Source organism: Struthio camelus, chromosome 18 (assembly GCF_040807025.1).
Source record: "Struthio camelus isolate bStrCam1 chromosome 18, bStrCam1.hap1, whole genome shotgun sequence".
Taxonomy (NCBI): domain Eukaryota; kingdom Metazoa; phylum Chordata; class Aves; order Struthioniformes; family Struthionidae; genus Struthio; species Struthio camelus.
This window is the reverse complement of record NC_090959.1, coordinates 4,180,106-4,207,478: the sequence shown is the minus strand read 5'-3', so window position 1 is coordinate 4,207,478 and position 27,373 is coordinate 4,180,106. Positions and strand designations below refer to the sequence as shown.

Sequence of the window (27,373 nt, the reverse complement as noted above, 5' to 3'; positions counted from 1 at the left end):
ATGATATGAAGAAAGGAGAGTGCTTCTCCTGCCTCCCCTCGCCCCAGTGAAGGACACGTTTTGTTTTCCGAATGTGGATTTCCAGATGACTTTTGTTTTCTAGACTTTTCTGTAGAGGAACTGTTTCAAACAGGCCTTAGTCTGGCTCTGTAAAACACTCTGTTGGAGTGGGACAGAAATGAGGCTTGTGCTTGTGAGAGAGGACCCTGGATGGATGGATGGATGGATGGATGTGCATTTTCTCTGTATTTATTTCCCTGAGGGGCAAAACTTTTGCACTTCCTTCCCTAATATTGAAATATATGTTTTTGCAGTGCAAATTCCTGATTGATTTCAGTGATGGACAGGATTATTTCCCCTCTGAAATGCTGTAAATCTATTCAGGGCTGCTTGCTGGAAAGATCTTGTGGTGTGACTCAGCTACCGGATCGAAATCTGCAGTCTCAAGATGCAGTAGCTCTTAAATGTCAGACAGTGTTGCAAAGCCCCCCTGTGTGGCTGGTTTAGGCAAAACTTTGGCACTGCAGACTGGACCGTTGGAAAGGGCCCGTGCATCCATGTAGTACATAGCCCTGGGCTTTGGGTTGTCTGCTCAGGCTCGCGGTGGTGTCATTAGGATGGTTGCTAGATGAGCTCAGAACTGGGACCTCAGGACCCAGTTGCAATACATAATTTTACCTGTTGCAAAAGGATTAACTCGCGGGAAACCCAGGGTCTGTGCAGCACCATAGCCCTGTGAGGCAGCCTGGCTCCTTGTGTCGTGGTGCACGTGCGTGGTCCCTACGGACAGCAGCGATGTTTGGATGTGGCTATTGCAGCCGACTCTCTCTTCAAGGGCATGGGTGACCACGTGCGAGATGCATGACAATAGGTGGCTACATTGGATTCCTCAGATGGATTCTGGTCTCCCACTGGTCTGGCTGTAGAGAAAACACATGTAGGTTTTTGCTTGGTCTGGTTTGAGCTGAGTGGCTCTAGCCCCAGCAGCAGATCCCCACTGGTGGGGCTAGCGGGCTGAACCCCTTGACGTTTGGTGGAGTTTCTTCTCCAGAGCTGACCCAGGCTGTGAACAACACATAGCTATATGTGCAGGTTGCCCCACACTGCTGGGGCACTCTCACCTGTATGGAAAACAGAACAAAGCTCTTTCTACTCTATTTTCACTCTTAGAATAATGGATGGTTCTTATTATCTTAGCAAACTCCAAGTCTGGCCTGCCCTAAACGTTTTGGTGCAAGTGAAAGTAGCTTCATATTCCAGGGCAGGACTTCGGAGATAGTCCAAGGCTGCTGCAGTCCGTGGCAATGTGAAATGATGTTTGTGATCATCCTGCATGTATTGGCTAAATGTTGCAGAATTTGGAAGAGATGGTGGCCATCTCTGTCACATGAATTCTCATCTTCCTAGTAAGTCTTGATGCCTGTTGTCAACAACAGACAGTTAAAACATCACCATTGGCATCTGAATTAGCCGTCCTGGAGAAAAGAAGGCCCTTTCCTTCATAGAGCTATTTTTTTTGCAGCTTTCCATAGGTTCAGGCAGATGTTTTGTTAGTCACATTTTGAAGATTCTTCTTAAAAACTGAAGTGGCTAGAGATTTCCTGCTGCTTAGGTTCAGGCCGAGGCCATGGGCAGTAGTTTGGATGATTGCCTGTGCCTCAGGGGGGCCCCTTGTTTGCTGCCGCTCATGGGTCCGTGTCATGGCCACGTGGGACACGACTGTGATCCCGATGCAGAAGATACCTGGATCTCACTATAATACTTGGGTGTTACTCACCCGCGGTGAGAGGACAAACTGCACCTTGATGCAACGTACCAAGCAAGAACACGCCTTGCATCCATCCCCAGAGCAGGGTAAGCCCTGGGTCGCCAGTGTGCATGGGTGACTGTCCCTGGGGGACACCTCTTCAGCCAGCAGCTGCTAGCTCTGCTGCTGATCTCATCCTGCAAAACCCATCATACGTGCACTGCGAAGCAGAGGAGGCTCCAACCTCTGAGCAGACTTTTCTTCAAGTGATAAAGGCTCGGCTCTTGCCTCGCACTTCTGCTTGATCATCACTGCTTGTGATTTCCAGGTATGGACACTGGGGCATGGAGCCAAGATATGCAGCAGGCCTGGCAGCAGAGGGCAGGTCTTCCATATGCATTCTGGCAGGCGGCCTTCCCGCGTTTTACTTTGTTTTCTTGTGAAGTCTAAGCCTTGCCAAGCCTGAGATCCGCTCCTCGCACAGAGCGTGGGCCCTGCTGTCGTGTGTCTGAGCCTTTCCGCCAGATTGTCACACCTCTCCTGCAAATTTGATTTTCTCTCTTTGGACAGGCAGAGGGATAGTGGGCTACTGAGGCTGTAGAGCTCATTGGAGTCTTAGTGCCTGGGAAATGCAGCAGCTTCAGCTGGATCCCTGTTAGCGGGAACCAGCTATACTGGTGATTGTTTCACCAATAGAGAGGGAAATTCAGTGTAAGGTAAATAGCACCCGGCTGGCTGGCTGGCTCGTGAGAGAGGTGCTTGTCCTGGAAAGCCCTTAGGGCTGCTGGTGCTTGTTGCCTCCCACCATTCCTGGAAAGCCATCAGGTTTAAAGAAATCCTTCGTTTGCACAGGGATCACCCTTTAGTCCTGCTGCGGTCACCATTAGTATTAGTTAATGAATGTCACAATACCCTCTGTAATTTTGCTTCTTTTAATTGGTTTGCTCTCGTATCCCGGAGGATGGTTTGGCAATTAGAAGGTGTCTTGGCACTCTGACACGGAGCGGAGCGGAGCTGGGCTGCTCCCATTTGGCTTTACTAACTCCACTGACTTTAATGGCTAATCCTGTGGCACTCGGAGAAATGAAAGTGTAATTAATAGTCTATAGTGAAAATGAACAATTTCACCGGGTTTTGTTTAGATTCCTCTTTTACTGCTGGTGCGTGGAGCATTTCTGTTAAGACGTAACTGGTATCAGTTTCATTTGAGAGCCAGAGAAACAAGAGGTGAACAATCTCCAATTCATCATCCGGTTGTAAGGGCAAGAGGGTAGTCGCTTCCACCTTGTTAAGTGTACAGTGTCATTTACAGCTGGTACCTTCATCCTTGTCTCAGGAGTGTTTTATGGCATATCCCATTTTATTGCCATAATTAATTTGTGAACTTAGCCACGAGAACTGCCCCGGCAATACTTTGAGCTGGAGACAATTCTGGAGGGCTTTTTTCTTTCATCTGGAGTCTAAGCAAGTGAAAAGCTCCTGCTCTAGCTAATTAATAGGAAGAGTTTTGTAGTTCTCCATGGGGGTTTTGTAGACTAATAACTGGATTAGCGGTTCAGAAGTGGATGAAGGAGGTAGGCATGTTGTACAGGAGCTGCAGAGGCACCGGTTAGCTGTGCGTTAACTGCAGTTCTCAGGCTGCCTCTCGAACCCTGGTAGTCTGTCTGTGGGGGCAAAAGCCTGTGAGGGCGGGAGAGGAAAAGGAAGAAGTGAGGGAAGATGTACCTTCCTGCAGCCAGAGTTTCCAAACAACAGAAAAATGAGCTGAAGGCAGGGAGCCTGGTTTCCCACCGCATCCCCCGGGTGCAGAAATGCATCAGAGCTTCCCAGGCAGGAAACCCAACACCGTCTTTCTGCAGCTTCCAGGTGTCTTCTGTGTTTTCGCTCCCAAATGAACAAGACTTCTTCTGCCTGGTGGCCCTCCTCTATGTGACATGGACACCCCGGTGTGCAAATTGGCTTCCTCTTGGCCCCTGCCAGGGAGCTCTTCCTCGCCTGGGTTCTCCCACCCACCCTTGCAAGGACTTGCGGGACTGCTTCTCTCTAGGGCCAGAACGTCTCTTTCAACCCAGCTCACTGAGAAGGATGCACCTTAGCTCTCAGGACTGGGAATTGTGCTCTAGAGACCCCTTCGTGTATGGTCTAGGAATGACCTTCTACGTTGCAACTGTAGGTTTGCTGCCGTTTGATGGTTAAAGAATATATAGGTGCCTGGAAGAGGATGGAGCGTGATGTGCCCATCTTGGAAATGCACGTCGGTGAGAATGGGCTTTGTAAAGTCGATTGGTGTAGTGAGAATTTTAGCAAGAACTTAATTTGGATTATGTTGTTGCTGGGATAGATCTGTGGTTTTGCGCAATTTTGGTTTATTTGTTAGCTCTTAGAATGATTCATTCATTGTTTTGCTGAAGAATTAACGTAAGTGTGCTATGTTAACGTGTCCCTTTGCAATAACAGTAACGTATGCTCATACGTGCTCAAAAGCACAGCTTGCAGCTCAACATGAAGGTAGCCTGAATTTCCTTTATGCTTCAAGAATGGGTTTTATTCCCTATCTTTTCACAAAACAAAGCAATTCTACTGTGGTTTTGCATTGTGTGATCTGGCAAAGGCCACTTCCGAGAGAACCTGGCTACTGGATATCCAAAAGGCAGGAGAGCTGGAAAGTATGTTCCCTGAAGTAAGTTTTCAGTACTCTGGCTAGTTTGGATGGCTCCTTATTGAGTTTGTACAGAGCTGAGTTTAAGACTCTGTTATAGCTTGTTACTGCTCCACAAGCGTCGGATACCACTAGTAGGTTAAGCATAGGTTAAGCACAGTTTTAAAGGACAAGCTCAAGATTGTATTCTGGGAATCTTGGTTCTTTACGTGAAGAGCCAGGAAAGTATTTGAGATCCACATAACCCAGGCGTGAAGATGTCATTTCACTAACTGCAACTTTCTTTTGTCTTTCTAGTTTGATGGGGAGAACATGTATATGGGAATGAATGACAATACCCAGGAGTTTCTATCAGCAAATCAGGTAAGTGCCGTTTTGCTTCAGTGGGCTGGGCAAACGCAGTGGGTGAGATTCCCTGAGTCACCTGGGCTACATCAAAGCGCAAATGCTACAAGCTTTTGGTGAATCTGTGCTCCTGGGACAAGCGGGACCTTAAGAAGGGTCCATGGAGGAGGTCAGGGCTTGCTGCCAACTCTGTTGTCTGATGCCAAAGAACAGTTGGATGCTTTTGGTACTGGGAGATGGACATGCTGGTGTGCTGGTACCGCTGCGTATCGCCGGGACCCAGCTTAGCCACAGCTCTCTAGTGAGGCTTAAAAGTTTCACCTCAGTGTCTGTGACTGTAAATGAAGAAGTAGCAATTGGTGTTTTTACGAGCGGCAAGGTTTCCAAGTTGTGTGTGGAGCTTGGGTCTCTTCTTTCTCCTTTCCTCACGTAGAGTATTTCCTGTAGCTAAATAGGTTAATGTTTAGCTGGCTCTGGTAGAAATAGGAATCAAAATTTTCCTGTTTTGGAACTACAGACCTGCCTGTGGAGGACCAGAATAGCAGTGCTCACATCTTGCAGATGCCCAAGCCTTCAGGCCTCTGACTGAGCTTCGATACACAGGAAACAGAAAAAAACACAAGAAACTGTCCTTTCAGTGGTGCCCTAACCATATACAGTTAAAATTAAACACTCACATAGGTCCCGTTGGCAGTCTAGGACTTCAGCATGTGTTTACATGTCTTCCTGAGACGAGAGATGGTCCTGGGTGCAGCCGTCTGAGATGTCCTGTCTTGATGGGAATGTGCAGGGGCTTTAGTGCCTCTTTTGCAGGTGCCTGATGCTGCACTCTTGGAGGGCAGCATCTCATCGTGGCCTGCTACCTCATGAGGAAAAACAAGGGTTCATCATTAACATTTTTTAAGCATCTCATGTTTGGACTCTCTTGGGCCATTTCGTTGTGGGGCCCTATCCACCACAGCCACGTGCGTTACAGGCTGTGCCGGGTAATGTCATGTGAAGTTGCTGCATTGCAAATTTCGAAAGAGAACCGGATGAAGGTTTCTCTTTCACACAAAGTGCTCCTGGCTTCCTGTTACCCCGGAAGCTCGTATCTGTTGTCTGGGGTGAGATTGCAGTATATTTCTATTGTTGGGGTTTGGCAGTTACCATGGCATCACTATAAATTACAAGGCTAGTGAATCACCCATTTTGTATCTAAATCAGATATGGAGAATGATTAAAAAAAAAAACAAAAAAAACATTGAAAACAGGATGAAAAACTGTTGTTTGCTTGTTGTTTAGGAGAGCTGGAAAAGCAAAGGGGGGAAGAGGTTGCTCTCATGCGAGAGTGATTCCCTGGGTGGGGAAGAAGTGTTCACTGAAGACTTTGGGCTACACAGCAACTCAGCAGAAACAAACGTGTAGTCAATCCACAAAGCCACTGCTCGTATTCAGAGCTAGTAATTGCCATAGGTTACATAAAAAAGTGAAAAAAAGGAACAGGCCGACTCTGAGCTGCGCCCGGCTGGGGTTCGGCCCCGTCTTTCCCCATTATTCCCTGAAGCTGTTCTTCCCTTTTAGCCTGCGAAACAAATGGGGCAGAGGCAGGGAAAGGTTTTATCCCCTTGTTCGGTGGGAACCACATGGTCCATTTAGACATGGGGTCACGTTTCCGTGGTGTCTGATCTGAAAGGGCTTGAACTTGGGAGGAGCTGAGCAGTCCAGGTCTGGCTCAGTAAAGCACAGAAGAGGCGTTGAATCGTAGAGGTGTGCGTGGTGCCCAGTGTGCGTGGTGCCCAGCGGCTGGCGGGCTGGGATGGGACCGGCCAGCCCCTGCTCAAATCAGTGCTCCCTCTTGTTCAGCTTTTCCGGGAATTATAATATCATTGCTGCAAAACGGTCCCAACCTGGGAAATCACTGAGCGCTTGCCTTGCCTCCGTGCTAAAAGAACTGTTTGCTGCTTATCGTGATCAAGTGAAAAGGTGCGAATGTCTGTGTACTAAGCTGGAGGCCCTGGGGCGCTGGGGTTATGGGTGTTCAGAGGCTTACAGCATCAGGTTCAGCGCATACGAGCAAGCTTTAGATGCTCACGGGGGCGGTTGTCTCCGATATTCTGGGTTTAAAAACCCCCAAGGGACAATCACTTCATACGCTCATCGGGAAGGTCTAAAGATGCTGGCGCAGGGGCTGGTAGCAGTCCCTGACCGTGCTGAGCGTGGAAGGTAATGTGCTGGATCAGGCCATCCTGGGAACTGAACCGCAGCCAAAAGGAACCATTTGTGTTTCCTATTCTAAATTGATAGAAATCACCTCGCAGCCCTTGCAGCATCTCACTTCCCCTTCGTGTGGGCAACTGGAGCGAAATCGGCATAAGAGCTGCTGCTGGGAGGTGACGAATGGATTTCTTTGCCAAGATTGAGAGCAGGGGGAGGCTTCCTGATAAGAAAAGAGACTATCGCGTGCCTGAGGATTAATGGGCTGTTTGAACCTGGGAGAAGGACAAACCGAACCAGCCAGATCCTTGTCACCTCGGGTACAGAAGAGGAATTTCCAGTCATGCTTTATTTACCTGGTTTAGTTTATTTCATATTTGGAAAGGGCAATTAAGTATTAAAAGGGAGGAAATTGCTTTCTCGTGGCAGAGGGTGGGCAGCGGGCGACTCACAGCTGGCACCGCCGCGTTACGGGAACGGGTTTGGGCAAGGGTGAGCGCTGCCGCCTGGGAAAGGAAGTTCAGTACTTGCTTCTCCGACCTTTTAACAAACTCGCGGCTCGCTAGCTCTTGCAGGGACCGCGCTTGCCGGCGGGCAGCCTCGCGCCGGGCGCCCGGGACAGGAGGAGGCCCGCAGCGGCATCTCGCGTCGCGGTCTGCAAGGACGCTGGCGGGGTTCGCGCCCCGAGCGAGCAGCGGTCCGCTCTGCAGGGCTCTCCTCCGTCACCCTCGGCAGTCTCTAATCTTCCTTTATTTACTTTCACGTCGCCGCTTGTTTACCGGAGAGCGCTTTATTGCGCTGGCCACGACTTTATTGCTAATAACGCAACTCTTGTATTTAAATGAGCGCTCCAGATGTTCTTTTTATTGTTTGCTGAACCTTTTGTAACCTCAACGAGCGCATTGAACGGCAGGAACGCCGCTTCCCCGTCCCGCTGGAGAGGCAGCTAAATCATCGGCGCAGCTACGCCTGCACAACACGCACGGGATGTCGCTCGGCTCGCCAGATCCCTGGGGACAAAGACAAATCAAACACGCTAATTACAGAAGCTGTTACACTGGAATAGATGGGCCTTGTGGTTTTTTTCTTCCATTTTTGCCCGCAACCGCTCTGCCGTGCGCCATTCGGCACCGCCCGGACAGCTCCCGTTGGCGGGGACGCCGCGTTGGCGGGGCTGAACGCTCGCTTTGAGCCCAGCTCGGGTGCAGAAGCTGGGAAATCCGGCCTTAACGGGGGAGAAATCTTAGCGTGCACCTCACCTGTTCTTTAGGGCCCAATGGTTTTATGTAACTCAGTGCTGTGCTAAGTGGTGAGCTCCGCCGGTATCGGCAAAGTCGCGACTGTGTTGGGGGAGACTCTGGACCTGCCCAAGGCCTTCCAGCTTTGCGCTGCGTAAACCGGGCGCTGAAGGTGCGGGAGAACGAGAGACCTGTACGCTGCTCAGCAGCCTGGGCGCACGGTGTTTTAGGAGAGCCTTGCTTCAGCTGGAAACTTTTAGGGGTCCATGAGCAGAAAAAGGTTGAAAGTCTTTGTCCCAGGAACTTTCCTTGTGTTTCTCTCCTGCCGACAATTGGGAAGTGCGGTTTTTATTTCCTTGCCGTTTTGCCTTCAAAACACCTAGAAGAAATTAGGCAGAAAACAGCGTTCACCTAAACACCTCCGCGCCCGCCCTGGCTTAACCCTGGGGGTTTAAGTGGCTGCTGCCTGTAGTGCTTTCCGCTTTCTGCCCAGAGCTCCAGCCATCGGTTAAGCTCTTGAGTCATCCTTTCCTTTCCCCTCCCAAAGATAAAGGTTGTCTCGCTTTACAACTGGAGCCGCTGAGACAGAGCGCTTGGGGCGGCTCTGGTGACGAGCCGGCCTTGGAAAGCGTCGCCAAACTCCAGCAGCCTGACATCAGCCTTATCTCAGCCCCGTGCTCGGTTTCCATCCGAAGTAGCTTCTGCAGGGTCTCAGGTCAAGAGCGTGGTACGTCCAGGAGCAGCTCCCGCTTCCTTTTCCTTTCGTCGTTCCTTACATCGCCGAGCTGCTGGCTTATGTAAACAACAGCCTCAGACACTTCCAAGCCAGCTGATCTGCTCTCTCCCCTCATCTTCCTTCAAGTGATGGCTTACGTGCTGTGTGCTGCGTTGCATGCTTTCATCCCGAAAGGGCTTTGTCTCAGCTCAGAATAAGGACAGAAATACAGGAACCTAAAACATAATGAAAGCGCTGACAGATCCGTAGCCGCGCTGGCCCACGCTGCCTCGTGGAAATAGCTCCTCTTGTTCCATCAAATAGGAGGGACATCTGACCCCAGAAGAGAGTCAAATGGGAAATGTAATTCAACCCCCAACAGGGGCCGGGGAAGAAATGCAGCTTGACATCTGATCAAACCGTCGCGGCCACCTGACCCTCGGGATGAGTGAGGGATCTGTTGTGTCTCGTGGAGTCGGCAGCGCGTCATTCCTCACCCTTGTCGTTTTTCTTCCTTCTCCCCCCCCCCCCGACAAAGAGAAGGAGTTAAGTAGTGCCGAATCCCAAGGAGCATACGGCCGTGGGAGGTACCCTGGAAAACGAGGGGAAAACAGCGCCCATGCCTTTGAAAGAAGTAAAACCGTCTACGAAATAAATGAGTGAAGCCATTTCTTAAGATCCTCGTGACAGGGAAACCAACCCTGATGAAGTCAAAGGGCTGGGAAATTCGAAGTGTGATCAGACGGGAATTAGGTAGGTTCGCCTGGCGTTAAGATTTTTGCGCCCACTGGAAGAGTCCACAGGTGCTTTGTAAATATTAACTCTGCCTCAAAATACCTTGTAAGAAAGTATCGTTGTCCCCTGTTACAGGCAGATAAACACAGGAAATATGTTGCTCGAGAGCAGGAGGCAGCGGGATGTTGGAGCAGGAAGCGGGCTCAGCTGGGACGCTCAGCGCGCTCCGGCCCGTGCCGTGCCGGGCTGCTTCCTCGCGGGGTGGCCGCCGGAGCAGCGCCCGCGGCCCGGGCCGGGGCCTTCGCCCTGACCTCAGACTGCGGGGTCTGTCGCGCCCCGGCTCGCCGGGAGTAGGGCCGTGGTTGTGCCCGTCTGCCCCCGAAGGGCTCTCGGGAGGGCGGCGGCGATGCCGTTACCGCAAGCCTTGCGTGTCCGAGGAGCGTTTGCAGGATTTCTTCCAGCTACATCATGTTTCTCTGGCTGCTAACTGGGCGACGGACAGTGATGGATGCTGAGGACGTTTCGAAGGAGGAAAGATCTGATGACTTAGTACTGGGCATTCTTGCTCCCAGCCTCTGCCTGATCCTAGGAGCTTTCTCTTCCTGGCTTATCCCAGCTGAGCACCATACTTGTGTCTGTACCAGCAAGTTAATTCACGCAACTCCTTGTGCAAATGCTGTTATATATCAGTATAGTTTCTCCAGACAAGAAAGATATATTGACATAAGTAACTCTTTACCTTTGTAATTGAGAGTGCAGTAATTATCCCACTGCTTTAACGGCATTGAAAATATTGTCGTTAAATTGACACAAAGCTATTTGAACATCCTTTTGTGCTCATGGTTAATGTTATTTTTTTTCAAGATCATCTTGCGGGCATCCTCATGCTGCCTCCCTGTGTGTCTGCAATGTCAGGTCCGGGCTCCGGGGACCCATGTGCGCCTGGTGCATGCACAGGAGGACGTGGTGGCTGGGGTCTTCGGGGCTCTGGGTTTGCACAGCGGCATCAGTTCTGGCACGCTCTGAAAAACAAGGTTTCGGGGAAAGCATTATAAGTTAAAAGTGTTGGGAAAGCCTGATTTTGCCCAACCCTCATTAGGCACCTGATGCTGATGGCCATGACTGAGCGGTGTGTCTGATGGGGAGACCTGACGCTCACGGGTCGCAACTGCAAACGTGTTTTGTATGTCGTACTGTGCGCATAAAACGAAAGGTGGATTTTGCTCTTGCTTTGTATAAATCAGGAGGAGCTCGGCTGACTTCGGGGTGGTACCGACGCACCAGTGGAAAGGGAGTTAAGGAGAATTATTATATTTGTCACATGCACACGTAAACGTATATAAAAACCTGCCTTCCTGTGTGTCCGTGTGTAAACGTTTGCAGGTATATTATGCCTATCTGTGTTTCTGCGTACATGAAATCGATCTGCATATGTATCCGTGTGCTCGAGCGTGTTTAAATCAGCATTTATCTACTCTACCTATTGCCCTTTATCTGTTTATCTTCATACATCTTCAGGCTCCGGTCTGTATAGCCATAATAGATACAGTAACTCTCTGATCTTGTGGGTCAAATGGTCAGGGCTCTTGGATCAGCCGTCAGGATGCATTACCACCAGGGCCTCCGGTGGGGCTTGAATTACAACTTGCATTTGACTCGTTTCTGGGGTCAAAACGTCCCTCTTATTTGATCGAATGACAGAAATTGTATAATTTGTATATATCCCTGAGCCATATGTGCTCTGAGTGCCACTCTAATGTGTTTTATAAAGGCACAGCTGTCTTGGTGACTTATTTAAAATGGGATTTTGAAGTAGCGTTCTTGCCATTTAATGTCCTCATTCAGGGTTACACAAGGTTTATCAAATAATAAATAACGTTTAGAACATTCATTTTAGCATAACAATGGTTTTGCTAGTTATAAGGAACTGGACGTTACAATAAAGCTGTTTGGTAAATAAGCAGTAACATGAAAAGTAAGCGATAGCATAATTAGAAGTTAATGACAGGGTGGGGAACTACGGAAATACCTTCCCTGCATATCGCTAACACTCCAGATTAGACAGAGCTCATCCTGGCAGGCCTCTGTTATAAAATATGCCATAAAACCTTGTCATAACACTGGCAGATGTATTGTACTCCCACCTCCTGGGCCTCCCACCAGTCTTGACTGAGTCGCAACAAAAGCGCAACGGTTGGTAGGATAAAACCGGGGAGAGCAGCTCCGTTGCTGCTGGTGCAGCAGCAGGACACGTGCGCTCAGAGGAATTGCCAGCGATTTGTGTGCCCCAGGCTCAAGAGCTACGGTAGGTTGCTCTTGGTCACCGCAGCCACTGTCTGAGCCCTGAGGTTTCCTTCCGAAGAAGGTTGATGGGAAAGGTTGGAAGAGCCAGAAGACCATGGTGGCAGCCTGGGATGACCCTTCTCTTGAGTCTTGTAGTAAAGACGATGTGTTAGAGCGGTGGAAGAAAAATCAGAGCTCACCGTGAGTGTGTTCTTGGTACAATCTCCACTGAAGTCCCCTGATGAGCTTTCGCATTTCTAAGGAGTCTGATCAGTCTTACGAGTCTGAAGGAACTTGAATTGTTTTTAACTTTGAGGAGGTGCGTTAGCATCTCAGGCTGTTTATAATCTATTAATCTCGGCTACTTCAGGAAATTACACATCTCAGGAACAGGTAGTGATCAGAGGACGTTCACTTTTGGAGAAAATCACTAATATAAGTAGAAGGATTTAAAAGAGAGGACTCTATTCCTCAGGTGTGGAGCGTCCGGGGTGATTCTGCATGTCAACCCGTACTGTGCTCCTTGCATTTGACTCTCGCCTCCTTGCAACATCCCAGTCTCTTCCAATCTGCAAAAATTCTGTATCTGCGAAATCTAGAGTTGACCGCAAAATGGGCAGAATACACCTTAAAACAGAAGATTTGATGACTTTACAAAGACACCTTATAAACAGCGCTGTAACAGAAAAAAATTTACTTAGGGCAAAGAGAAGTGAGAGTTTTATACTGACTCAAAGTTGGAAGAGAAAATTAAACACCTTCTGGCAGTGTAGTGAAAGTAGAAGCTGGGAGTGTGCACTGCAGCACACACCCATTTTAAGATAGAGGTTTTGCTCTTTCCCTGCTGTTGTTAGTGTTACTGTATTTTATGTATTGTGCTAGAGAATAAAAAATAGAGGGAAGGCATTGATAGGTATTGAATGCCTTTCTCAGCAGACAATTCAGGAAAAATCTCATGTACTATTTTAAATTGAACAATAGAACATTGCATGTAATTTATTATAATCAGCAGCTAATGGAAACCCTTCCAGATGGGGGTTTTGGAGGTGAGCGCAGCTACAGCTGCTGATCCAAGCTCGTGAATTTTGTATGAACTCTTATGTGACAGTGAAATTTTTTTGAAAGGTGCAGTCAGGAAGCAATTCCTGTAATTTAGTCTTAGCAACAGAAGCTGCTATTGCTGGTGTAAGGCTGGCTGTCGTGCTTAAATAAAATAATAATAAAAAAAATCCCGTGGTATTACAGCAGAATGAACATCGTCTTCAACCCCTGGGTCTCGGAGGACTCCTAAGTTGTTAACAATAGAGTGTTTGAAAAACAGCCACCAAACATCACCGAGTGAAAAGATAATGGAACTGAACAGTTCCTGGAGCCCAAATGAATAGTCTCTGTTTCTATTGCATTTACTCAGGGAAAAAAAATAGCATCTTATACAATTGAAGATATGTCAGGTGATCTGGAGAGCATGCCTTGTAGGGACAGAAGCCTGAAGAATGAAACAGGGTGGTTGAATTTCACATGTAGACGTACGTCTCACCAATGAATTGAGGTTGCTAATAGATTTCGAGTTCGGGGCAAAGCCAGCAGGGAGGATGGGATCCTCGGGAACATCAGAGCACAGATCAGAAAGCCAGCGGAAAAATACTTAACAGCTGCAGCAAGTAACGGCTGGGAGCAGGGATCTGAGCCAAGGACCTGCGGCTCCACCAACATGTTCCAGGTGACTGGAGCAAGCTGTGCGCTCAGTTCGATCAAAGCAGTAAGCTTTGCTTCTCTTCCGAAGTTCTTTCCTAGGCTTTCTGAAATCTGCATCAAATCAAAGATCCTTTTTGACCCAATTGTAAGGAGAATCTGTATTAAGCAGTGAGCCTGAATGTATTCCTCAGTCTGAGAGCTGTGATCAAAATGCACGCTAGTACCTTGAAAGGGAGATACGATTTTCTTGTACATGGAGAAGTCTGTAAGCAGGAAAAGAGTAAAAGAAAAAAGAAATCCAAATCAATGCAGAGGAGCAGTCGAGAGCTGTAGGCAGCGTGGGTCGGCCCCAGCAGCTGGGAGCTGCCCAAGGCCTGGGAAGGGGCAGGTAAGGCAGAGACAGGAATCGCAGGAGGGTGTTTATCCCCCTGCTAAACAGCATTTGCTACTTCTGCTGCTGCATTTTATTCCAAAGCATTGCATGTAGAAAATATTGATAAAGAAGAGATCTGATTTTCGGGTGACACCGAATGCTTGGATGTAAAAGTGTTTGCTGGTGCTCCCATGCAACGATGTTTGCTGGTGGGACTGTAGGGAAACGTGGTCTTGAGATTCCCGAAATGCTCCTTGTCTGTGGGAGTGCAAAGGAGAATAGCAGAGTAACTGAGACGGCTTCAGACCACCACGAGGCACAGACGAGGTCTGCTCCTGGGCATCTGCTGGGGTGCGCAGTAACTCACGGGGCGGGAGGGTGCGTGGGCTGGAGGAGCTAGGCGCACCGAAGGCTAATGAAGTGGCAGCAAAGTAGAGAGGAAGGTGATGTGCAGTATCCTTTAGCCAATAAAATGCCACCGTATCAAAGATTTCCCACTGTGTTCAGCCCTGCTTGGAAGCGACTATGCGTTCCCACGCGTTCCCGCGCTCAGCGTGGCGTGGGGCCCGGCGCAGAGCTGCGGTCTGGGAAACCTCAGGCAGCTCTGACAGCAGCAGGTCACCTTCGAAGCACAGATATAGTACTAATACAGGGCTCTGCCAGCTTTAAACCCACGCTCTGTGCCTCTCCGGTCAGTTATTGCTGCTCCTGGGAGGGTGCTGGGATTTTCTTTAGCGGGGACTGTCGTTTCAGACAAAGACCTTGCAGAAGCTGTTATCCGCAAGCTGTTTCTGTCTTGGGATATTCCAGACCCTGACACGGTACTCGTTCCTCACTGCCTGGCTCCTGAATTACCCCCTGTGACACAGTGCGATCGGGAGCCAGGTCTTTACGTGTTAAAGGTCGATACTGAGCTCTGATAACGCGATACCATCGTTATTGGTGTTTTGTGAGAAGCAAGGCTTTCCCACCTTGTTCTCTTGGTTTGGTTTTGGATCTCGTTTACCTCTGCAAATACAGAGGTTGGTTCACTTCTGGAAGGGACCTCTGGGGAGCGGCTCTGGGAAATTGTATTTATTCATGTAAATGTGGTAGCATGGGCCACAGGAGTGCAAAAAAAAAAAAAAAAAGGCAGTTGGTCTTGGGATTTCCTTTCCAACCTGATTGATTACTTCTCCTTCTCCTATCGGAGCACCAGGACCAAGCCGGTGTTTGGATCTTCCGTCATAACAGGGTGATTAACTGGCAGGAGGTTGCTTGGGAGCCATTTGCGTTGAGCAGGAAGGCATTATTTTCCACTCTGGAGTTTGGATGAAGGCCTGTGCAAACAGGAAGACGGCCCCGCAGGCTCTGCCACCGTGGTGGGAGTCGTTGCTCCGTGCCGGCTCTCGGGGATGCTCCGCTGCGGTCCATCCGTGGGCTGATGGACAACGCGGAGCATCTCGGGCGCTGCACAGGCGCTGGAAGATCCCTGCGGGTCTGCTGGCTCCCACCTGGCTTGTGCAGGGGATTCACCCAGCTCAGGGTTGTATGTCCTGAGTGTGGCCATCCAGTTTCAGGCCCTCGGAGCCAGGTGTTCAGTCCTGCCTCGCTTCACTTGTGCAGTTTTTTGGGATAGTGGTCCTTAATTTTTGTCCAGAAGGGCACTAGCAGCTTAGCTTAGAGCCTAAAGTAATATATAAGCCGCAGGTACTGCTAACAAAGTGATGGGGCGTTGTGGGGAACAAGACTTACCCCAATGGGCTGCCTCGGTGCCTGCGCCCGATGGGAGGGTAGTGCTAGCATCCCACTTCTGCTGCGGCATCTGCTCAGCGGGTGCGTGCGGCTCCCCAGGTCCTGAGCCCGAGCAACCCGGAGTGGGTGCGATGTGACCCGGAGCCACCGCAGCACCTCGGCACATCGTCTCTGGGTTTTGCCCTTCCTGCTTTCTCTTCTGCCCTCTCAGCCTCGCGCTCGGCTGGGTCCCAGGGCCTGAGACGCTGCGTGCTGCCTGAATGCGCCTGGGGAAGGTGGCCAGGCACCCGAGAGGGGAGCATGCATACTGCGGGCACCCGAGAGGGGAGCATGCATACTGCGGGTACCCAGGAGGGGAGCATGCATACTGCGGGTACCCGGGAGGAGGGCATGCATCCTGCAGGTACCTGGGAGGGGAGAATGCATACTGCGGGTACCCAGGAGGGGAGCATGCATCCTGCAGGCACCCGGGAGGGGAGCATGCATCCTGCAGGCACCCAAGAGAAGAGCATGCATACTGCAGGCACCCGGGAGGGGAGCATGCATACTGCAGGCACCCAAGAGAAGAGCATGCATACTGCAGGTACCCAGGAGGGGAACATGCATACTGCAGGTACCCAAGAGAAGAGCATGCATACTGCAAGCACCCAAGAGAAGAGCATGCATACTGCAGGCACCCGGGAGGGGAGCATGCATACTGCAGGCACCCGGGAGGGGAGCATGCATCCTGCAGGCACCCAAGAGAAGAGCATGCATACTGCAGGCACCCGGGAGGGGAGCATGCATACTGCAGGCAACCAAGAGAAGAGCATGCATACTGCAGGCACCCGGGAGGGGAGCATGCATACTGCAGGCACCCAAGAGAAGAGCATGCATACTGCAGGCACCCGGGAGGGGAGCATGTACCGCAGGTACCTGGGGATTTGAGTGCAGTGCAGGTGCTCAGGGAGAGGAGCATGTGCTGCAGGTACCCAGGCAGGTGAATGGGTGACACTGGTACCCGGGGAGGGAAGCGTGTAATGCAGGTACCTGGGGAGGTGAGCATACATACTTCGGTTATAGGGGAGGGGAGAGTGCATACTTCGGTTATCCGGGGAGGAGAGCGTGCGTGCTGCGGGTACCCAGGGAGCTGAGGGGAGCATGCAACGCAGGCACCCGGGGAGGTGAATGTGCAACGCTGCAGGGCCCGGAGGTGGCCAGCACGTGCCGCAGGTCCCCGGCGGAGGCACGCGTAGCGCTGCCAGCCCTGCCAGTTCCCCCTCTTCGGGGGAGCCGTTAGGTCTGTCCTTAGCAGAGCAAGCCGCGGGCCAAGCCCGTCAGGTCTCGGACGGCAGCTGGGAGTGGGAGGGAGTTGGGGCTGCCCTGGCCTTTGGCGGGGACGCGTGCCGCGGCCGGCGGGACCGGCTGCAGAGCGCGCCGGGGGCCCGGCAGCGAGGCTCTGCCCCACCAGCTGCCTAGAGGACGGCAAAGCGGCCGCGGGGCTGCGGGCGGACGGACGGCGCTCGTGCTGGCGTTTAGCGGCCTCGTCCGCCGCGACGCCTCTTTCGTGAGCGGCGGCCGCTGAACAAGTCTGAATTAGGTTTATCTCAAACTGGGAAATCCGTCAGCAGCCATCAAAAGCGTCTGAGCTGATGTTATATAGCTCAGGTCTATACATCCGTGTACCCGATAAAAGGCAAAATATGACTCGGCTTTTATTACTTTAATTAAAACATGAGTGAAGAGTATGAGATTCATATTAAATTGTATTTTCCTGGTTGCTGTGTGAAGGAGCTAACTGATCTGATTACCATGAAGATTACAAACTATCAAAGTGAAAAAGAGCTTTCTGCAAGTATTTCATATTAAACCTTCAAACATAACACTTTAAGAATAATTATAGTTGTATTACTGGAAAATGATTCATGAATTCTGAATAAATATAAGACCCTTAAAGGGAAATGTTCCAAGACCACAGTTTTCGTTCCGATCTGATGAAATTTAGTATCGTTTTGCAGCTGTAGAATAAAATGAAAAAAAAATATGTACATAGACTGTATTGAGTATATGTCAGACTGAACTAATGAGATTTTTTTCATCAACTCTAAGCACACGCACAGACAAATGGAATAGCTATTCTCATTTTCTGTAATAGAAAGCGCCGAAAGAGAAGGCAGAAAGGATCTTAGTGTTCACAAGTCTTTATTCTACCCTTGATTGTTAAATAATGTATTTTAAGTTCTCATATCTTGGCTGCAGAATGTTTCAACTGACATTAGCGGGTATATAAGGGAAAAGAGCAAGCTGAAAAAAAAAAGTGAGGAAGGGCTTGGATTGGGAGTTTTATTAGTATTCCCAGTGGGCTGTAATAAAGATACTTTTCACACAATACAGTGAATGTTTACAGCAGACAATTTAGTTTCCTTCCAACAATTATGAGAGAAATTGAATCTCAGGAAATGTTAGTTTTCTCTAAAATTAGACATAACAATAAAGATAGCCCTGAAAGTTTATTAAGGAGGGGAGAAAAAAAAAGGAAGAATAAAGCCATTAGTCTCTGGAAGACAATTTAGCAAATTTATTTTAAGAATCCCAGATGACAGATAAACCAAACAAGTTGCCTACGGGGCTCTTGGGGCCGGCATCCCGGGTTGCCAGCCATGCCGGGGCTGCTTGCCGGCCCTGCCACGCTCGTGGAGCTTTTCGGCACGGTGCTTGGGGCAACTCTTGGCCATGCCTGGCCAGAGGGACCCGTTCGAGGATGTCGTCCTTTGCCCCATGCGCAGAGCAGGCCCTGGGGCCGGAGCGGCAACCAGGCTGGCGAGAAGGACACCCGTCGCCTGCACCCGCTCTGCGTTGCAGGGCAGAGTTTTCCTGCCACTGAACAAGTGAAAGGGAAACGTAACTGTTATTTACAGCAGGGCATTTGAGCCTGAGGTCACTGGATATTTTGCATGGATGTTTGCATGCCTTTTTGCAGGCGCATTAAATTGTAATGCTTGCGCAAACGCTGCGTTTCATCCACCCGTGCGCGCAAGTGGCTGAGCTGCGTGTGCAATCCCATGTGGGTCTGCCTGCACAAACGACTAGTTAGGAAAACGCTGTGAGTTCAGGCCTTTAAGTTTTTCCTGAGAAAATCATTCATGAAATGTCAAAAGAAGAGCACAGAAAGGATGAGAATTATCGTACACTTGAATGCAACTTCAGGAATGAATGTGATGTGCTTGCGTAGAGATGTCGGGGATCAGAAAGGGAAAGCAATTCTGTAAAAGGCAGAAAACTCTCTGAAGCTCTCGCAGCGGATCATGCTGTGCTGTTTAATTTTTGAAACACTGAGCACTGCGATTTGAGTATGCGGTACAATTCTTCTACTTGTCCTGGTTTTCCAACTTCTGCGGCAAGGATGTGCTGCAAGGCGCACGTGCAAAACACCTCCTCTCTCCTGCTGCTGTGTTTTTTTCTTTTTGCCATGTGATCCTTGATTGCCAACTTCTGTCTTGCCGTTTCAGTCCGGAAGGAGATCCCTGTTATTTGAAATCAAGGACATAGATGGGAGGAGAAATAGCGAAAGACCAAGCAGCTTGGTTTGCTGCCAGATTTTGTTAGTCATCTTCCTTGAAAGGATTCGTCCAGTTTTGATCAGATTCGGGGCTTGCTTGGAGAGATGCTTTATGGAAAAAGTCAAGCAGGACCCTCTGGGGCGTGTTGGCTGCCTTATCTACGCTTGGGTTTGAAAGATGTCAGCTAAAACCCTTGCAAACAGAGCAGATCCGAATTTTTGCCATGGGATCAATGTTTTGACTTTGTTACCTGGAGTGCTCAGGCTCGCACCCTGCCCTGTTGCTTGGTCAGCATTTCCATCTGATTTGTGCCCTCTCATCTCTGCCTCGTCTGCCTCAGGACAACTGTAGTTTTACCGGTCGTGTAATAAGCTAGTTAAAATAATAGAAAAACCTGTCCAACTGCTTAATGAATGAATTATGTCAGTCGTTTTGGCCTCCGGATATCTGGGGCTGGTTTTCTTTGGATGCAGCTGCTCATAGAGCTTCCTCCCATCTCCTACTTGGGCTTTGGGTCAAGTCCCTCGTGGCCGTGCGATGACGGCCGTGCTGGCGTTGATGTGAGCCCCCTTGCATCTTCTTCTCCTCTGTAAAGAACGGAGTTTTCGGCTTATCTCTGTGTCCACCACTGCCGTGGGATGTCCCCAGAGCAGCAAGCGCCCACAACTGCCCTTTCTTGCAGCAAGCAGTGGTAGATGCTTGCTGTTGCAGGCTCCCAGCTGTGACTGGCAGGCTGGTGGCCACACTGTCCTCCTAGGTGGAGGATTGTCATTGTTTTAGGGAAACGTTGCTATTTTGATGGTTAACTTGATGGTCTTCCTTTTTGTCTTTCTCTGGAAAGGGTGATAGCTGCTCTAGCTACTCGTTTTGTCCAGGTCACCTAATGTGTTAGGAGGTATTTGATGAATATCTGTGTGATTTAGGACGTAGATTAGCTACTCACAGCAACGTACCTCTTCTTTCCTTTTTTTATATAGCATACGTAAGCCTGTTTTTATTAAAGACGAAATTGTTAAAGACAAAATCTGTTTGTTTCCCCCAGTTCACATATTGGAGGCTTAAGGCTGAGATTTTCACACCTACCCTGGGGATTTGGATATTTGGCCGTGCACCATGTTACAGTTCTCACAGTTTTGTCATGAGTCTCTTGGTACTGCAAGCTTTCCCTAACAGCCCAGCACCTTTATGCTCTTGTGATTACATGACAGCTTCTACTTTTGTTAAGTAAGTAATTGAATAAAATTTTAGCTCTCATGGTGGAAGAAGGCTTGTAACTGTAGCTCCTAGAAGCTCCATGAATTGGAAGGAAGTGGAGAGAGGTCCCAATTGATTATTGTAAAATCTCATGGACTTGGAGGCCTGATGTGCTGTTGAATTTTGCACATTTAGGGTCTGCACAGAGGGCGGCATCCTGATCCTATAGGTATTCTTTAGTATCTCCTTTGCTCCACCAAAGCAGATGATGCTTGGCTGCAAGTAGACATTGACTCCCTGTTTTTGGAGGCAGTGCTTACCCAGTCGCAGCGGTTGAAGGCAGGTTACATGCTCTTGCCACCTCACCTCAGGATTTCATTTTGCAAAACTGGCTCTGAAGTGTCTGCCTTTGGCCCTTCTCCTGCTTGTGCAGGGCCGGAGTCCGAGTCTGAGGGTCTTCAGGAGAGCGTAGGAGGCAGATTTACCGTGTTGTTTTTCTTTTCCCGTTGTGACAACTTCGTGGCCTGAAATGTTTTGTAGTGGAGGGACTGGTAAAGGATTTCAGCCTACTCTTGTGGATGAGGAGTGAGGGGAGGGAAGAAGGTGGCATTTTATAAAGCACCGATATGTTTTTAATTTTAATAAAAAAAAGGTAAGCAGCACTTTAGCTGCTAAGGCGACAGGCGCTTAAGCAGCACTGAATAAATACATAAAATATGTTTGCTGAAGGCATTTGTCGTTGGAAGTTTAAACATTAAACACGCCTGCTTTGTGTGATACTGTAATAAAACAGAGATGTTCAAAGACCCATTAGTGGTGCTCTGACTACAGCTTTACATCTTCACTATATGTTCGAAGGAACCTGCATTATATCAGTGCTGCTTCAGTGAGTTTTGCCCCCAGAAGGGAATGTAAGTGAATTCTGTGAGGGATTTCAACATGGACTTGGGCCTTCTTTAGTGCATTTCTTCTTTCATATTGATCGACATGGATGTTTTGGTATTGTTCCCTAATAAAGTGCCGTGGATTTATATACTTACCAAGGAGAGTGCATGGGAGGCAGCTAGCTCTGCCCGTTGTCCTGGGTACCCCAGGCGTATCTCTGCAGTAAGAGCTGCCTCAGGGCCCGATGATGCAAATAAACAGGTTTGTGTGTTTGGTTTCTTAAATTACAGGATAAGGATAAACACAGATACTCAATCCATTAAGAAATAACTAGGTGGGTGATTCACTACCGTTTGTGTAAATGGCACTAACTCTGGTCTGCCTGCACAATTTATTAATACTTCACGGGAGGAAAAAAAAATTATTTTAATCTCATAATGGATGATGAGCTGTGAAATTGCTTCTGCAGCAGCTGGGCACCCTGGGGGAGGTGCTAGATTGCACCACATTATGCGAGCTTTCCCCAGATCTCTGCCTTCCTCGTGCTAATCAGACCCGTCAAATCTGGGGGATGGGAGCGGGGTTGCCGTTGCTTCTGTTGGATTTTATTACGTTTTTTTGCCACGTGTGCTTTCTTGTCCATTTGCTTTTGGGTCTCAAGTCTAACTTTGGAAGTGCGTGGGTTGACGTGTGAGCACCTTCGTGGTGAGTGACACTTTGGGCTTTGCAAGCCGTGTCCGGGGCTTGGGGTCAGTGCCATGCCCGGCACAACGGCAGCAGGTTGCCCACCAGACCTCAAGGCTTGCCTGCACGATGAACGAGAAAGGCTCCGCTCCCCTTCGTGTGAGTACTAGAAAGCCATCCTGGAGTTAAGTATTTCACTTGCGTATGGAAAGACAGAGCAGGTGTGATGAGAGCAAACCTGGCGTATACTGGAGGGCTACTTAGGAGAAAATTGCCGATGTCCCCCTTGGGCTCTGAAGTGATGATTTTTCATGCAGCTTGCGTGAGTGTGCCCATGGTACACCCTTAGTGTCTCAGCTTTGCCTGGTCCTCGTGGGTGCCAGTGTGCCCCGGCGTGGGAGGAGGCATGCACCTGGCAGGGCCCTCTGTGAAAATTCTTTTTTGCTAATGAGCAAATAAAAAATGAAGGCGTATAAGGAAGGAAAGAGAAGTGACTCTAGATGGTAGATGGTGTTCCCATTATAGCACTGCTGGAGGATCTTGCTGCTGCGGATGTCTAGAGGAAGCGGTGTTTGCTGCAATACCTGTGGCGCAGAGTATGGTTCTGTTGGCCATGTGCAGCAGGTTAGGGGCATAACCTTTGAGATAAAACTGAAAAACTTGCTACAAAGCATCCTTCCAAAGTGTGATGCAAAGGTTTTTTTGGTCCTTAACCCGATTCCTTCAGTTTTAGACATAAGGGAAATACTGTGTAACATGAAAACCAAAGGGGGATGTGTGTGGTGCAGAATATAGTTTTCCTTCTGCTTTGGGTACTCTTGCTCCACTGGAGCCAGGTTGAATTAATTTTTTAGAGTGCTTTTTACTAATTCTTTCTTGCATGCACTCCACTACTGTTTCAGGCAGCCTTATCTCTTGTCCTGCTTATAGTGCATTATACCTCATTATATAATGTATCATTGGCTCAGCACAAAATGCCGAATCTGTACAGTCCAGCAATGAATTTCTGTGAAGTGCAGTGATCTTATTATGCAAGTTCAGTATGCCATGAGACAAAAAAGGCAATTATGTAAAGTCTGTACTCCTCAAACAATTCCCAGAAATGCATGATATTCTTGAGCAGAATATTATCATATTCCTTACATTCACTTCCAGCTAAGATGCTAGGAGGGGGTTTGTATTTGTCTGGCCCAGTCATTTGTGGCAAATACTGATTTTAAATTCCCATTGGCTCCTCTCTCACTGGATGTACAGTCCCTTCAGGACATAGTTTAAAAGGGCAAAATGATAATGAACAATTTTAAGGAGTTCGATAGTGATGCAAACGACAGCGGGTGCACTTAGCCTACGTGGAACGGAGCAGTGCCGCGTTTGATCTGAGGGCTAGGGAAGAATAGCTACAAGAATACTGAAATGAAACAGTCCTCCCACCAGTGAAGTTAAGCATCTAAAACATGGTTGCAGCTAGATGTTACTTCTAGTGATCCAGGAGCACCTATGTGTCAAATATGCGTTACGGTCCCGGCCATGCTTGTGAAGATACAACAAAGGGACTTTCAGGAGCTCTGGCTATTGCCTACGCTTGCATAAACCAACACTGCGTGCTTATGTCAGCAGTCTTGTAGCTTTAATTTCCCATCTGCTTACTTGGTAGTTGAAGGTCTTTGTTAGGGGAACTCTGTGCTGCCTCGGCTGCTGGGGGTGGGTGGTTCAGCCCTGATGCTTCCTTGTGTGCTGCAGTGTGAGGGCACCAGCGTGGCTCAGAATAGCGTAGGGCAGGGGAAGGTGCTATCTGGACATGTCCTGCCTCGTAACGACGGCCTTTCAGAGAAGTAATAACAGCAAACCTGCAAAACCAATAATTTTGGATGCGTTTTGCAAGGAGCCCGTGGAACTCCCTGCCGCTAGTTATTGAGGTTAACTGCTTAACAGAAGTGCAGGGAGGACTGGACATATGTGCAGATAATAAAACCAGATGAGATAAATGAGAGGAAAGAATGAATCATTCTGGTCTGGTAGGAGCTTCCACAGTAGTTCCTGTGGAAGTAGTTAGGGGTTTTTATGTCTCCTTCAAAATGCTGGTTAATACTGGTTAATTTTTAGGTCGGAGGGTTTGACCAGATGAACCACTGGTCCAATTCCTTACAGCAGATCTTACGTTCTCAGACAACAGCATGTGGTCATGAATTTCCATTCCTCCCCATAATGGGTTTTGGGAGCTTTTCTCTCTGGGATGTACTTGGTGGCATGAGGGGGTGGATCTGGAGGGACAATGGTCCTGACAGGTTCATGTGGAGCTCCTTTCTGGGGCATGCTGTGGCTTCGCCAGAGTCCTCCTCTGCACTCTCTTGCAAGGCAATCGCTGCAATGTTTTACAAAACGTCCGGTAATGAAAGGAGGAAAGGTTGAGAACTGGTGGATTACATTTTTCTTCCGCTCTATTCCTGGGGGTAGCTACTTCCAAAACTCATTTCTGTCTTTGTCGCTGGGGAATTAGAGGTCTCTCTCTTCACTCAGAAGGATAAACGTAGCATTACTAATCCTTTATATACCATTGCATGCTGCACTGCTGCTTCCATGCATGTATACTGCCTTTATGGTAACTGTAACCTTTTCTTGAACCAGAGATTTTCCTGAACAAGAGCCCTTTGGGATCTGTGTGGGCTTTCCTGGATACATTTTTAATAAACATAATAATTTGACTGCAAACCCATTACCTATCCCGTTTGTTCTAGGGGATAGTCATTTCCATGCCTGCAAAAAAACACTAACTCATAGAGCAATCAAAGGAAAAATGACAGCCAGGACAAAATTGGTATGTGTTGTGATAAACCAGTCCATCTTCAGCATCATGCGCTGTAGTTTTATATATTGCCTGTGAATAATGGCCTCAAAAAGACATTAAATCTTTAAAAAAAAATCAAGTCTAATTGTAACTATATTTTTGTTTTTCATTTTGGTTTATATACAGTATATGACTTTTGCAGAGACATTTTTATTCCAGGAAAATGACAAGCCAACAAGAAGCCATAATTGCACTGATTTTTAGAAGTGCCTGCATTACTACTGATCTGATGTACTGCAAGACATGAATCAGAAAAATTCTATTAAAAAATCTCTTGAATGGCTGACACAGGAGTATTATCCACGATGATTAATTTGACTTGGTCATTATGAACACAGACAAGTCTGACAAAATTGCATTTCATTCCCCACTGAATTCATAAAATCACTATACACATAATAAGAAGTTATAGTTCTGTGCTATCCACTATTCTTGACAGGATTCCAGTTCTGGATAAGATACTGATTAAAAAAAAAAAAAAAAGGCAGAGAGGGAGTTGGGAGCCTTTTAAAAAGTCTACAATAGGGTTGATTTCTTTTGCTATAAATTGTTCATAGAACTCCATTATTTTTAGCTTTTTTGTTGAAGTGGTGATGCAGGTCAACCACGGCTTGGACAAAGAAAGTAAAAACTGAATGTGGGCTCTTGCTTATGTTGGAAGTGCCTGCTTCTGTCAGAAGTGCATGCATGCGCTGAACTTCATGAGCTCCAAGGAGTCCCGTTGGGCTGTGTCTGAGGGCACGGGATAGGGACTGTCACCTCTGTCACCTCTGTCCAGCCACCAGTATAAGAAACCTTACCCGCATTGAATCTCGGGCAGTATGTGTCATACAGATTATTATTAATAACTAGTACGTTGGTCCTCATTTATCTCCCACAGAAATGAAATACAAATGGACAGGGATTGCTCAGAAGATCCCAAGGAGGTTATTTCTGGCTTCAGCGGCATTGAAAACGTGGTTTTATGAAATCTGTAGAAAGCATAGAGACTTCCCTCGCGCTGTCAAACTTGGCTGAAAGCATCCAGAAAGCTCAGGTATTAGAGGACACGTGGTTCTGTGGCTGCATGGGATTTGTGTCGGTAGGAGACTGGACAAAATCGACCCATGCAACATTAAAAGGCAAACAGCTCTCCAGCAGGGCTGTAGTTAGGGTGGAGGCTGGCTTTCTGCACCCAAGCAGTGCCTGAATTGCAGGAGGAGCCAACGATGAGAAACTTGGGGAACACTGAGTATCTTTGATTACTCTGTGGATGAAACAACATTTGTTAGGGATTTCAAAACACGCTGGTGCAGGGATGAAAGAAGAGCACGGAGGTATCAACAGGGAGCCGTGCAGGCAGGCAGGTCCCGCTTTCCTTCTGTCTGCTGTTCTGGTGTGCCCCTAACTTCCCCAGAGCAGCTGCTTATTATTAAAGACTGGGCAAACTCTTCCAACGCACGTTTATTTTCATGCAAGAACTCCTTCCCCCCCCCCCCCCCCTTCTTCAACTGAATTCTCTTAGTCAAAAACCTGAGCATGTGAAAATTTTTGTAAAAGGGGCTGGGAACACTTCAAAGACAATTTGTAGATTGTATGTGACTGACTGTTAATAAATACTTCTTTCCAGTATTTATCCAACTCTAGCCCAAGTAATTCATTGGCCCTGCAATTCACATGCTGGATCTCCATGTGCGAAGATGAGGCAAATCAATTTCCATTCCTAAAACACAGAACTGCTGATGCGGAAAATCAGCGCTGCTTCACTTCTTGGCACCGGGCTCCTGAAATCCCAGGTGCTAAAGCAGATCTCTGGCATCCCCGCTCAGGGAAAGGGTGCCAGGGGGTTGTGACGGGGCACGTGCCCCTGCCCGCAGCCCCGGGGTCACTTCTCAGTGAGCACCCTGCCATTACCCTTGCTGTGGCCAAAGCATTTCTCTGGGGTTACTAACGTTTTCTGCCTTCTCCTGATTTTTCTGTCCCCATGGCCTCAGTACTCAGTACTTCACTGCCTTGAGTTGGAGCATCGCTGGGGGGCTGCAGTGATTGAGGGTGAGCTGCGTGGCTGCAGGCGAGCCGCAGAGGTGGTTGTGCCGCTTGGGAGGTTTATCAGGGCAAATCGTTTGCCTGTTCCTGAGTATTTTTCTGCAAAATTTTTGCCAAGCTGCATTCTTAAAGCTCCCTGTGCAGTGCAGCCTCGGGTCCTGGTCTTACTGCTGGCTGGCTGGGCTAAGGTGTGCTGGAAGGGTCCGGATGGGCTGAGCCATCTCTCCCGTGAGCGGTGCCACGTGTTGCCGGTGGACTCTCGGGCAGAGTGGGCTGTACCCGCTGCAGAGCTGCACTGCTGGGGTCCCACTGGGCTGTTTCACCTTGTGTTGCGGGAAACCTTCTGGCTGCCCTGAGCTCCATCGTGCTAGGCATTTGCTTCGGCTTGTTTTTTTTAATATTTATTTGCCACATTTATCTGCTTTCTTTGCAGACCCGCAGAGCTGGGTTGTTACAGGTCAAAGTATGCCGCTGGGCCTGA

At 48.6% G+C, this 27,373-nt stretch overlaps 1 protein-coding gene across 18 annotated transcripts in view; it reads left to right on the top strand.

Moving 5' to 3' along the window:
* The window catches only part of TOX2 (TOX high mobility group box family member 2), a 172,007-nt gene that overhangs the window by 61,410 nt on the left and 83,224 nt on the right, over positions 1–27,373 (top strand). For 17 of the 18 annotated variants that reach the window (XM_068912375.1, XM_068912376.1, XM_068912392.1 and 14 more), the window contains one exon: positions 4,704–4,769. In XM_068912375.1, coding sequence (XP_068768476.1) covers positions 4,704–4,769 — 66 coding nt within the window. Of the gene's footprint in view, positions 1–3,943; positions 4,006–4,703; positions 4,770–27,373 lie in introns of those variants that run through there. The other variant, XM_068912380.1, reaches the window with a different exon arrangement.